Genomic DNA, 13674 nt, shown 5'->3' with positions numbered 1-13674 from the left:
GAGAGTGAGGGTGAGGGACACAGAGAGACAGGATATGGTGCAAATCCGCAGTGTTTATCAGTGACACAATTACTGATCATATTAATGTTCAGTGTCAGACACCCAGTGATGTACAAAACACAATCTCTCACAGTCTGGGACTTACCCCAGTCTCTGTATTTTACAGTGCGGGTGCCTCAGGGCCGCAGACACCAGTTTCACTCCGGAATTTCCCCGTTTATTCCCACTTAGGTCCAGCCACGTCACCGTGTGGTTTGTACTGAGAGCGGAGACGAGATCCTCGGCTCCAGAATCTGTGAGACCGACACGTTGCAGCCTGGACATGAGAGAGAGTGAGGGTGAGGGACACAGAGAGACAGGATATGGTGCAAATCCGCAGTGTTTATCAGTGACACAATTACTGATCATATTAATGTTCAGTGTCAGACACCCAGTGATGTACAAAACACAATCTCTCACAGTCTGGGACTTACCCCAGTGTGTGTATTTTACAGTCCGGGTTACTCAGAGCCGCAGACACCAGTTTCACTCCGGAATTTCCCAGTTTATTCCCACTTATGTCCAGCCACGTCACCGTGTGGTTTGTACTGATAGCGGAGACGAGATCCTCGGCTCCAGAATCTGTGAGACCGACACTGTCCAGCCTGGAGATGAGAGAGAGTGAGGGTGAGGAACACAGAGAGACAGGAGACAGTGCAAATCCCCAGTGTTTATCAGGGACACAATTACTGATCATATTAATGTTCAGTGTCAGACACCCAGTGAGTGTGAACACAATCTCTCACAGTCTGGGACTTACCTCAGTGTCTGTATTTTACAGTCCGGGTGCCTCAGAGCCGCAGACACCAGTTTCACTCCGGAATCTCCCAGTTTATTCCCACATAGGTCCAGCCACGTCACCGTGTGGTTTGTACTGAGAACGGAGGCGAGGTCCTCGGCTCCAGAATCTGTGAGACCGACACGTTGCAGCCTGGAGATGAGAGAGAGCGAGGGTGAGGGACACAGAGAGACAGGAGACGGTGCAAATCCCCAGTATTTATCAGTGACACAATTACTAATCATATTAATGTTCAGTGTCACACATCCAGTGAGTGTAAACACAATCTCTCACAGTCTGGGACTTACCGTAGTGTCTGTATTTTACAGTCCGGGTTCCTCAGAGCCGCAGACACCAGTTTCACTCCGGAATCTCCCAGGTCGTTGTCTCCCAGTCTAAACACAAACAGACAGAGTAAGAAACAAACTGATACAAACCCCGGCCGCCCGGCGAGTCTGAGATAGATAACTTCCCCCAAACAGATATTTCTGGAAACACCTCAGCACATTATTGAACAAATCTCTGTGGATGTGGTGTTTGGTGACTTTCACCATTTATTCTCATTCCCCGACCGACCGACCGGGAAATGTTCCCCGTGCAGAGAACGGCGGCAACGCGCGCGTGTGACCCGGTGGAAGTGGTCGACCACCGGTGACCCGGGGGAGGGAGGGTAAAATAGGCGGGGTGCCCCCCCCCCCACCCCGTGCACAGTGACGGCCGCTCGGCCCCATAGAAGGGGTGCTGGACGGAATAACAAAATAGTGGAACAATTTTACAGTTCAGTGTTAGCGTCAAAAGGACAGTTACCTCAAGTCCTGACACTTGTGCAGAGCCGGTCCCAGCGGCTGGAGACCTTCACACTGAATGCGGCAGCTCTCCAGATCTAGATATTTGATTGTATCACAGAGCCTGATGGCATGAGACAGGACCGCACAGTCAATCGGGGTCAGTCCCAGTCCATTGAATGAAAGTGTTTCCACAGATCCCAGTGTCTGCTGAGCCAGTATAGGACTCTGAGACTCAAACAGGTAGTGCATCGTGTTCAGGAGCCTCCTTTTACCAAACTCACTGCCAGCATTTCTAATCTGACGTTTAACCTCCTCCTTCACCCAGTCAATCACTCGGCAGATTGTTTGATGAGGGAATTTACCCAGAAACTCCTTCAGGATCCAAGCTGCCCGTGGGGAGGAGAGACCAGCGATAAAACGGAGAAATACTTCAAATCGCCCGTCTGTCATGCCATGGGCTTCAATGAGGAGTGTCGTGATATCCCCGCGATCTACAGTCAGGAATTGTGCGAGTGCGGCTACAAACTCTTGGATGGTGAGGTGCGGGAAGGTGTACACCACGTTCCGGGCTGAATCCTCTCTCTCCAAAAGTTCCATCAGGAACCCGGACAGGAACTGGGAAGGCTGCAGATTGTATTTGATCAAATCTTCATCTGTGAACACAATGTTCTTCTCGGACACTCCAGTGAAGGCCATCTGACCAAGCCTCTGTAACACCTCACGGAGGTTCTCAATCTCACGGCCGTGGTTTTTCAGGATGTTGTAAATAAAGTAGCAATATAGTTGTGTGATGGTCTTGGGAACTCGCTGCGGGTCCCGGTGTGTTTGTGTGAAGAAGGGGCCCAGTGTCAGGACAAGGATCCAGCAGTAGGAGGGGTTGTAGCTCATGGTGTACAGGATCTCGTTCTCCTTCACATGTTTGAAAACAGCTGCTGCCACCGACTGATCTTCAAAACATCTGGTGAAATATTCCTTCCGTTCCTCACCAGTAAATCCCAGGATTTCAGCCCGGACACTGATCTCTGCCTTTTCCAGTAAATGTAACGCAGTGGGGCGGGTGGTCACTAGCACTGAACACCCTGGGAGCAGCTTGTGCTGGATTAAATTGTACACAATATCAGACACTTCACACCACCACTCGGGATCTGGGCACTGGTGCTTAGGTTCTATGTCTCTCCGACTGTCAGCAAAATCGATTCCACCCTTGAATTCATCCAGACCGTCGAATATAAACAGCAATCCCTCTGGGTTCTTCCAGACCTCTCCTAGCATATCCCCAAAGTAAGGATACTGATCCAGAATCAGTTCCCTCAGGTTTACTCTGTCTTTAATCATGTTCAAATCCCGGAATTTGAAACTAAAGACAAACTGGAATTGTTGGAATATTTTCCCTGTGGCCCAGTCATGAACAATCTTTTGCACCATTGTTGTTTTTCCGATCCCCGCGACTCCGGCCACGGCAGACGAACTCCCAGATTTGGATTTGCTCGCCGAAATGTTCTGGAATAACTGATCAGTTCGGATTTTTTCAAACTCTCCCCCGAGATGTTCCTCTCTCCACTCTTCATGGTCCCGGCCTCTTGCCAGCAGCTCATGTTCCACCAGTGTCCGATCTCGAACAGTGGAGATGACCGTGAGCTCAGCGTATCGATCACGCAACTGGAAAACCTTAACCTTCTCGTTCATCAGGATGGTGTTCACTCTCAGTGTTTCAGTCTGTGCTCGCAGAGTCTCCATGTGCTTCTGCTGAACATCTTTTATCAGGTTAGATAAACAAGAGGTCCTGAAATTAGATTCATCACGCAAAGAAAAACACAGTCACAGTATCCTAATATAGCCATAGTATGATACAGTGCGGGAACAGGCCCTTCGGCCCAACTTGTCCACACCGGCCAATAATGTCCCACTTGCCTGCGCTTGCTTCATATCCTTTCAAACCTGTCCTATCTATGCACCTACCTTAACTGTTTCTTAAACGATGGGTTAGTCCCAGCCTCAACTACCTCCTCTCGCAGCCTACTTCATACACCCACCACCCTTTGTGTGAAAAAGTTACTCCTCGGATTCCTATTAAATCTTTTCCCCTTCACATTGAACCAATGTCCTCTGGTCCTCGATTCCCCTACTCTGGGCAAGATACTCTGCACATCTAACCGATCTATTCCTCATTCCTACTCACTTCCCCTTTAACTCCATCATTATACTCACAATTTGTCACCCCATTTAATTACATCCCATTATACCCTTCACACGATGATTTACCCAGCCTATATTGGGAAAGATAAAAGCTCCTAATACAACAACCTTATTTGAGGTGCAGCTGTCTGCAATCTCCTGACACATTTGTTCTTCTAATTCCCGTTGACTATTCGGGGGTCTGTAGTACACCCCCAACAAGGTGATCATCCTTTTCTTGTAACTCAGCTCTACCCATATAGCCTCACTGGACGAAAGCCCCCTCCTCTTTTTCCCTCACCCCTGTCTCTCCTGAAGCTCCTGTACCCCGGAACATTGACCAGGTTTCAGTCATGGCTACTGATAAAGCCGAATTAAGTAAAAAATATAAGAAGATATTTAATTGGCTTCTGGGCTAGCTTACAGCTTATATTTAGTCTCAAATTAGGCTTGCCTCAGGTTGCGGTGTGTGAGATAATAAATACTATAACATTGTCTCCCAAGTGACGAGAGAGGAAGCAGAGAAGTAGCTAGATCTCTTTGATGTATTGGAAAAGTAAGATGTCGTAAACCAAGTGTCCTATGTTTATGAGGGAGGAGGTGCCGAGAGAGGAACCAGAGAAGTAGCTAGATCTCTTTGATGTATTTGATAAAATAAAATGTCGTTAACCAAATGGCCAATGTTTTTAATATATCTTGTACCATGTGACAGATGCCTTTGAGTTGATGCATTCTGTAGAAATTATTTTCCTGTACCTCTGACCATGACTAATGTCTGTGGAATGTGCTAAGGTGACAAAGAAACACTATATAATGCGATGTAATTCTGTTGTTCAGAGAAGTGGACTGAGGACAGTGAAGTGTCTGTAATTGCTCACTTGACTTAGAGTTCTCCCTCCCTTCCATCGGCTGATAATAAGTAAAGTTTTGAACTGGTCTACCAAACAGTTTGTGTGTTGTCTGTTTATTAAGAGGCGAACCTGTTAAGTTGTTATAAAAGTAACTTTTTCACTACAACATCCCAGTGGCTCGTACCTAACGACGCCCCAAGCTTAGCCACCTTACCCGTCAGGCCCCTTGCATTAAAATAGGGGCAGTTAAAACCAACCCTCCTTCCTCGCTCTCCGCCTTTCACCAACCTATTCTGTCCACTAACCTCTCCCACACCACCCTCCATACCAAATTCTAGCCTCTCACGCGCCTCTGTCCCGTACGAGATCCCACCACCTGCCAATCTAGTTTAAACCCTCTCGAGTAGCATCAGCAAACCTTCCCACTAGGATGTTGCTCCCCCTCCAGTTAAGGTGCAACCCGTCCCTTTTGTACAGGTCACTCCTGCCCCAGAAGAGATCCCAATGATCCAGAAATCTAACTCCCTGCCCCCTGCACCAACTCCTCAATCACACATTCATTTCCCCTCTTCCCATTCACACCTTCACTAGCACGAGGTGTTGGACGTAATCTTGAGATCACTACCCTGCAGGTCCTGCTTTTCAGTCTTCGACCCAATTCCGTAAAGTGGTTTTGCAGAACCTACCTCCTTCTGCTTCCTACCTATGTCGTTTGTGCCAACATGTGCAACAACCTCCGGCTGCTCCACTTCTCCCTTGAGCATGTCATGCAGCTGCTTCGAGACATCCTGGACCCTGGCACAAGGGGAGGCAACACACCATCCTGGAGTCTCACCTGCTGCCTGCCTGCCGCAGAATCAACTGTCCGCATCTCTGACTATTGACTGGCCCATATTATGCTTTACGATTATGATTAGTGTTACACTCATTAGTTGATGTGTTATTGATTACATATTATCTGATTGTTATAGCTGTTTATTGGTCGACTAAGCAGAAATAAATTGGTAAAATAATATTTGGACAGATACGTGGATTGTAACGGGTTAGAGGGATATTGGGAAGTAGCGGCTGGCCGGGAGAGCTTAAATGGGGCATTTTGGTCGCTATGGACAAATTAGACCTCAGATCCCATTACCGCACTGCATCTATCGAACTAAAAGTCTCATCTTAACCACTTCCTGTCTGCGCTAAATATTGATTTTAGGAAAACACGACCCTATATCGCTATAATTTTGGGCCATCTTACTCACAGTTCTCCACCGCTGCGGCAGTCCCGAGAATTGTTCCCATCGATGAAAAATAAAAAAGTTATGAGTGTTTAAAAAATCTTGAGATCAGCTGATTGGTCCTCTCGCCTGTCAATCACCACAATGAAGGTAACGCCACATCCTGGGGGGGGGGGGGGAGGACTATAAAACCTAGGATGCCTGGACGTGAGTCAGTCACGATGGAAGATCGCGAGGGAGAGTCCATGACTGTGATTCTAAGCTGTGAATCAACTGAGCTGTGACTCTGTAATGTACTTGGAATAAATGATTTGTTAGGAGGTTGAAATACTATGAAATTGAATTTGCTCGCCTGCACTCTGCTTGAAATGTATTTGCTGGCCTGCACTCTGCATGAAATTCTATGAAATTGGATTTGCTGGCCTGCACTCTGCTTAAAATGCTATGAAATTGGATTTGTGGCCTGCACTCGGCTTAAAATGCTATGAAATCGGATTTGGTGGCCTGCACTCGGATTGAAATGGAATTCTCCCTGTAACCGCAAGGGTTATTTCCGAGTCCTTTACATTCCTCCCTCATCGCAAAGATGTTGATTAATTGGACATCTGTAAATTGTCCCTAGTCTGCAAGGAGTGGATATAAAGATGGGATAAATAGGAAGGGCTGATCGATGGACGGCGTATCCGCTGTTGGCCTAAACATGCAATTGAATACCTTTCAGATGAGCAGGTAGTTCCAAGGAAACCTTCATGGCTTTGAACGATTCGATCAGATCAGAAACTGTTGGAATCATTTCATGGAATGAGTTTGAGTTGCATTTTGACAAAAAGGACAAATTCTCTATAGAAACATGTCCTGTACCTTCTTTCCCCATTGCTTTCAGCAACTCCTCCAGTTTGGGGAGCAGGTGTTGCATTTTCACGAAGCATTTCCTTATCAGTTTACGGACCTGCGGCTCTTTCTCAGTCACCAGGTTGAGGAGAAGTGTGGAACCGGCCGCACGGCTTCCTCTCTTCGTGCGTTTGATGACTCGCTATAAAGAGCCATGGGGACAAGTAGTTATAGAGCTGTACAACACGGAAACAGAACCCCCGGCCAACCTTGGCGATGGATTTACTGGAGTCACAGTGCCTTAAGTGGTAGAGCAGTATACACAGGGAGACAGGCCATTCAGCCCACATTGTCCATGCCAACCAAGTTACAATTGTAAGCCAGGGCTATTTGCCTGCATTTGGTCTACAGCCCCGTAAGCCCCTCCTATCCATTCATCAGTCTGAATGTACTTTGATATCCCTAATGTTATCCGCTTTTCCAGCTTCCTCTGGCATTGTGTTCCAGATATGGACTGCTCTCCAAGTAAACCTGTTGTCCCCAGATCCCACCTACATTTCTCCCATCTCCCCTCAAGCCTACACCCTCCAGTTTGTGGATCACCACTGCTGTGCGGGATATTCTTTGTGACTGCACCGTACTGAGTTGTAATTACAGAGAGCAGCACAGCACAAGAATGGACCCTTCGGCCCACAATATTTGTGCAGGAAAACATTTGAGTATCAGCTGAAGTTACCCACTCATCCATTCCTCTCCCTACCTTGTACTCTTGCTCACTGAAATATCTCTCGTATGCTAGAACGAAGACGACATTCTCCACCGCCTCTTGAATCGCCTCTTCCAGCCTCTGGCGGTAATGATTTGTCAAATCCAGCAGCTGCCAATCATCACACCTTTCCAGGAGCTCCATCATCGAAGACATTGGAGGAGCTGTGACGAATCAAAATAATGGAATTATCAAGTGTTGTCTGTTTTCCTCCACCCATAGCTGTCACCACCCCCACTCTACTAAAAGGCAGACCACATGACGGAGATGAGGCGCTCCGATCAGCGGGTTGCTGTCAGGCCACGAGCCGGATCTACCCGCACCCTGCACGGAGGGAGGGAGACCCGGCTGTGATCCTCGACTTGCCCTGACAATGGTCCCCAGGCTGTTGCTGTAACTTATTCCCTGCGGCATCTAAACAATGCGCTAACTCACAACAATTGTCCCTCTCCCACTGTTCAATCCCACGGGTGCATTCTCTTCTTGATTCTGGATGGACACAATGTCAACACCTTTTGACAGAATACACCGTTGCGACATTAAACGTGACTTATTCTCACACTTTAGCTTTAGCATTCAGAGTTCAGAGGCACAGTATGCAAACAGGCCCTTCGGCCCAGCGAGTCATGCCAATCATCAATCGATCACCCGCTCACACTAGTTTTATGTTATCTCACGTTCTGCATATTAGGGGCACATTTACAGAGGGCAATTGATGTTCATGCCAGCATGCCATAGGGATGTGGGAGGAAACACACGCTGTCATAGGAAAAACATGCAAACTCCACACAAACAGTGGCCGTGGTTAGAACCGAACCCGAGTCTCCGGAGCCGTGAGCCAGCGGTTCTACCAGCTGCACTACTGTGCCCACACTTATTATTGTCACATGTACTGAGAAACTGTGACAATATTGTGTTTGCATGCAGTCCAATCTAATCAGGTAATACTGTTCATTAATACGGCCAAGCCAAGCACAAGTACAGCAGGTAGAGTGTAGAGAGTGCTGAATATAGTTTTCTCAGCATGTAGCGATACAGTTTCAGAGAAAACATCCAACGTCCACAATGAAATAGTTGGTAAAAATAAGGACTGTGTCCCCACACAGGCCACAACTCACCAATGGAAGGATCTTTCAGTAGACTGATAACATCATAATAAGAATGCACAAGATTCACAGCAACGTGGTTCTATACATTCAGAACCCGTTTACTGAGAAGACATAGAAACATAGAAAATAGGTGCAGGAGTAGGCCATTCGGCCCTTCGTGCCTGCACCGCCATTCAATGTGATCATGGCTGATCATCCAACTCAGTATCCTGTACCTGCCTTCTCTCCATACCCCCTGATCCCTTTAGCCACAAGGGCCACATCTAACTCCCTCTTAAATAGACTCAGAACTGCTGTAGCTTTGGGAGCAACAACAACAGCAGCAGCAGTAGGAGATTAGCAAGAGATACGACTGATTGGATCTAGCCCAAGTGGGAGGAGAGAAGTGAAAACAGTTTAAGTACAGGTCAAGGACAGGCAGACTTGACTCAGAACTGCTGTAGCTTTGGGAGCAACAACAGCAGCAGGAGTTTAGCAAGAGATACGACTGATTGGCTCTAGCCCAAGTGGGAGGAGAGAAGTGAAAACAGTTTAAGTACAGGTCAAGGACAGGCAGACTTGACTCAGAACTGCTGTAGCTTTGGGAGCAACAACAACAGCAGCAGCAGCAGTAGGAGATTAGCAAGAGATACGACTGATTGGCTCTAACCCAAGTGGGAGGAGAGAAGTGAGTCAGTGCTGGGAAAACAGTTGAAAACTGAGGAATTTGGTTTGTAAATTGGTAAATCAGGAATTTATCAGTCGATTTAAGCAAGACTGCTCTTAGCGAGCGGCAGTGAGTGAGCGGCCTTGCGAGGGAAGTGCCCTGTGAGTAAAGTGTGAGTCTTTGGCTCGAGAGTCTTCGGAGAGGAGGCTGAGGAGAGGAGACTACGTAAAACACTGCGGAGGGAGAGACGAAAGAAGGAGATGTCAGGCAAGCTGATTCAGTGTGATGCTTGCAGTATGTGGGAGGTCAAGGACACCGCTGATGCCTCTGGCTGCTACAAATGCAAAAAGTGCATCCAGGTAGAGCTCCTGAAGGACCGTGTTGGGGAACTGGAGAAGCAAGTGGATGACCTCCGGTTCGTCCGAGAAACGGAGTCGTTCCTCGACAAGTCCTACAGTACGATTGTTACACCTAAGGTACTGGAAGAGAGAAGGTGGGAGACAGTGAGAACGGGAGGGAAGCATGGAATGCCAACGTCCCCGGGTGTTGTACCTCTTGTGAACAGGTTCACCCACTTAGAAGCTGTCGGGACAGAAGAGGTGTTTACACTGGGCTGCGGACTGGCTTGTGATGCGAATAGGGCTGTTGAGCCAAAACCAAAAAGGCCTAAGGCAGGCAACGCCATTGTAGTAGGAGACTCCATTGTGAGAGGTACGGACAGGGGTTTCTGCGGCAACAGACGGGATGCGAGGATGGTGTGCTGCCTTCCTGGTGCCAGGATCCAGGATGTCACGGACAGAGTGCAGAAAATCCTCAAGGGCGAAGGTGAACATCCGGAAGTGGTAGTGCATGTCGGCACAAACGATGTCGGAAAGAAGGGGATGAATATTCTGCAGCGTGACTTTAGAGAGCTCTGAAAAATGCTAAAAAGCAGGACCTCCAGGGTTGTTATCTCCGGTTTGCTTCCAGTTCCTCGTGCTGGCGAGAGCAGGAACAGGGAGATACGGGACCTGAACGTGTGGCTGAGGAACTGGTGCACGGGGCAGGGATTTAGATTCTTAGATCACTGGGATCTGTTTTGGGGTAAGGGGGAACTGTACAAAAGGGACGGATTGCATCTTAACAGGTGTGGGACCAGCATTCTGGCAGGCAGGTTTGCCACTGCTACACGGGTGGTTTTAAACTGAATAAGGGGGGTGGGGTGTCGAATGGGCTAGTGGAGGATGGAGTTAAAGGGAAAGAGTTTCTTAAATGTGTGAGCGTAGAGACAGAGGGGTGTAAAATGAGGGTAGAAGCAATAGGTAGCAAGGTGAAAAGTAAAAGTGGCAGGCCGGAAAATCCAGGGCAAAAATCAAAAAGGGCCACTTTTCAACAAAATTGTATAAGGGGTAAGAGTGTTGTAAAAACAAGCCTGAAGGCTTTGTGTCTCAATGCAAGGAGCATTCGTAATAAGGTGGATGAGTTGAATGTGCAGATAGCTATTAATGACTATGATATAGGTGGGATCACGGAGACATGGCTCCAGGGTGACCAAGGCTGGGAGCTGAACATCCAGGGATATTCAATATTCAGGAGGGATAGAGAGAAAGGAAAAGGAGGTGGGGTAGCGTTGCTGATTAGAGAGGAGATTAACGCAATGGAAAGGAAGGACATTAGTTTGCAGGATGTGGAATCGGTATGGGTAGAGCTGCGAAACACTAAGGGGCAGAAAACGCTGGTGGGTGTTGTGTACAGGCCACCTAACAGTAGTAGTGAAGTTGGAGATGGTATCAAACAGGAAATTAGAAATGCGTGCGACAAAGGCAAAACCGTTATAATGGGTGACTTCAACCTACATATAGATTGGGTGAATCAAATTGGCAGGGGTGCTGAGGAAGAGGATTTTTTGGAATGTATGCGGGATAGTTATCTAAATCAACATGTAGAGGAACCAACGAGAGAGCAGGCTATTTTAGACTGGGTATTGAGTAATGAGGAAGGGTTAGTTAGCAGTCTTGTTGTACGTGCCCCCTTGGGCAAGAGTGACCATAATATGGTTGAGTTCTTCATTAGGATGGAGAGTGACATTGTTAATTCAGAAACAATGGTTCTGAACTTAAAGAAAGGTAACTTTGAGGGTATGAGACGTGAATTGGCCAAGATTGACTGGCAATTAATTCTAAAAGGGTTGACGGTGGATATGCAATGGAAGACATTTAAAGACTGCATGGATGAACTACAAAAATTGTTCATCCCAGTTTGGCAAAAGAATAAATCAGGGAAGGTAGTGCATCCGTGGATAACAAGGGAAATCAGGGATAGTATCAAAGCGAAGGATGATGCGTACAAATTAGCCAGAAAAAGCAGCATACCGGAGGACTGGGAGAAATTCAGAGACCAGCAGAGGAGGACAAAGGGCTTAATTAGGAAAGGAAAAATAGATTATGAAAGAAAACTGGCAGGGAACATAAAAACTGACTGCAAAAGTTTTTATAGATATGTGAAAAGAAAGAGATTAGTTAAAACAAATGTAGGTCCCTTGCAGTCAGAAACGGGTGAGTTGATCATGGGGAACAAGGATATGGTGGACCAATTGAATAACTACTTTGGTTCCGTCTTCACTAAGGAAGACATAAATAATCTGCCGGAAATAGCAGGGGACCGCGGGTCAAAGGAGTTGGAGGAATTGAGTGAAATCCAGGTTAGCCGGGAAGTGGTGTTGGGTAAATTAAATGGATTAAAGGGCGATAAATCCCCAGGGCCAGATAGGCTGCATCCCAGAGTACTTAAGGAAGTAGCTCCAGAAATAGTGGATGCATTAGTAATAATCTTTCAAAACTCTTTAGATTCTGGAGTAGTTCCTGAGGATTGGCGGGTAGCAAACGTAACCCCACTTTTTAAGAAGGGAGGGAGAGAGAAAACGGGGAATTATAGACCAGTTAGTCTAACATCGGTAGTGGGGAAACTGCTAGAGTCAGTTATTAAAGATGCGATAGCAGCACATTTGGAAAGTGGTGAAATCATTGGACAAAGTCAGCATGGATTTACAAAAGGTAAATCATGTCTGACGAATCTTATAGAATTTTTCGAGGATGTAACTAGTAGCGTGGATAGGGGAGAACCAGTGGATGTGGTGTATCTGGACTTCCAGAAGGCTTTCGACAAGGTCCCACATAAGAGATTAGTTTACAAACTTAAAGCACACGGCATTGGGGGTTCAGTATTGATGTGGATAGAGAACTGGCTGGCAAACAGGAATCAAAGAGTAGGAGTAAACGGGTCCTTTTCACAATGGCAGGCAGTGACTAGTGGGGTACCGCAAGGCTCAGTGCTGGGACCCCAGCTATTTATAATATATATTAATGATCTGGATGAGGGAATTGAAGGCAATATCTCCAAGTTTGCGGATGACAGACACTAAGCTGGGGGGCAGTGTTAGCTGTGAGGAGGATGCTAGGAGACTGCAAGGTGACTTGGATAGGCTGGGTGAGTGGGCAAATGTTTGGCAGATGCAGTATAATGTGGATAAATGTGAGGTTATCCATTTTGGTGGCAAAAACAGGAAAGCAGACTATTATCTAAATGGTGGCCGACTAGGAAAAGGGGAGATGCAGCGAGACCTGGGTGTCATGGTACACCAGTCATTGAAAGTGGGCATGCAGGTGCAGCAGGCAGTGAAGAAAGCGAATGGTATGTTAGCTTTCATAGCAAAAGGATTTGAGTATAGGAGCAGGGAGGTTCTACTGCAGTTGTACATGGTCTTGGTGAGACCACACCTGGAGTATTGCGTATAGTTTTGGTCTCCAAATCTGAGGAAGGACATTATTGCCATAGAGGGAGTGCAGAGAAGGTTCACCAGACTGATTCCTGGGATGTCAGGACTGTCTTATGAAGAAAGACTGGATAGACTTGGTTTATACTCTCTAGAATTTAGGAGATTGAGAGGGGATCTTCTAGAAACTTACAAAATTCTTAAGGGGTTGGACAGGCTAGATGCAGGAAGATTGCTCCCGATGTTGGGGAAGTCCAGGACAAGGGGTCACAGCTTAAGGATAAGGGGGAAATCCTTTAAAACCGAGATGAGAAGAACTTTTTTCACAGAGAGTGGTGAATCTCTGGAACTCCCTGCCACAGAGGGTAGTCGAGGCCAGTTCATTGGCAATATTTAAGAGGGAGTTAGATGTGGCCCTTGTGGCTAAGGGGATCAGAGGGTATGGAGAGAAGGCAGGTACGGGATACTGAGTTGGATGATCAGCCATGATCATATTGAATGGCGGTGCAGGCTCGAAGGGCCGAATGGCCTACTCCTGCACCTAATTTCTATGTTTCTATGTTAAATATAGCCTTCTGTGGCAGAGAATTCCACAGATTCACCAATCTCTGTGTGAAAAATGTTTTCCTCATCTCGGTCCTAAAAGATTTCCCCCTTATCCTTAAACTGTGACCCCTCGTTCTGGACTTCCCCAACATCGGGAACAATCTTCCT

At 47.0% G+C, this 13674-nt stretch overlaps 1 protein-coding gene across 1 annotated transcript in view; it reads right to left on the bottom strand.

Annotated features, from left to right (window-relative positions):
- The window catches only part of LOC116969382 (ribonuclease inhibitor-like), a 133404-nt gene extending 126219 nt beyond the window's left edge, over positions 1-7185 (bottom strand). The window contains exons 1-7 of the mRNA XM_033016247.1: positions 7141-7185; positions 6719-6890; positions 6572-6637; positions 1126-1315; positions 800-970; positions 474-644; positions 146-316 (exon numbers count right to left, since the gene is read on the bottom strand). Of these exons, the coding sequence (XP_032872138.1) occupies positions 146-316; positions 474-644; positions 800-970; positions 1126-1315; positions 6572-6637; positions 6719-6890; positions 7141-7185 (986 nt within the window). The remainder of the gene's footprint in view (positions 1-145; positions 317-473; positions 645-799; positions 971-1125; positions 1316-6571; positions 6638-6718; positions 6891-7140) is intronic.
- Positions 7186-13674: the final 6489 nt, after the last annotated feature.

Source organism: Amblyraja radiata, unplaced genomic scaffold (genome assembly GCF_010909765.2).
Source record: "Amblyraja radiata isolate CabotCenter1 unplaced genomic scaffold, sAmbRad1.1.pri S35, whole genome shotgun sequence".
NCBI lineage: Eukaryota > Metazoa > Chordata > Chondrichthyes > Rajiformes > Rajidae > Amblyraja > Amblyraja radiata.
Note: the sequence above shows the minus strand (reverse complement) of the source record. Positions and strands in the feature narration are given on the sequence as shown.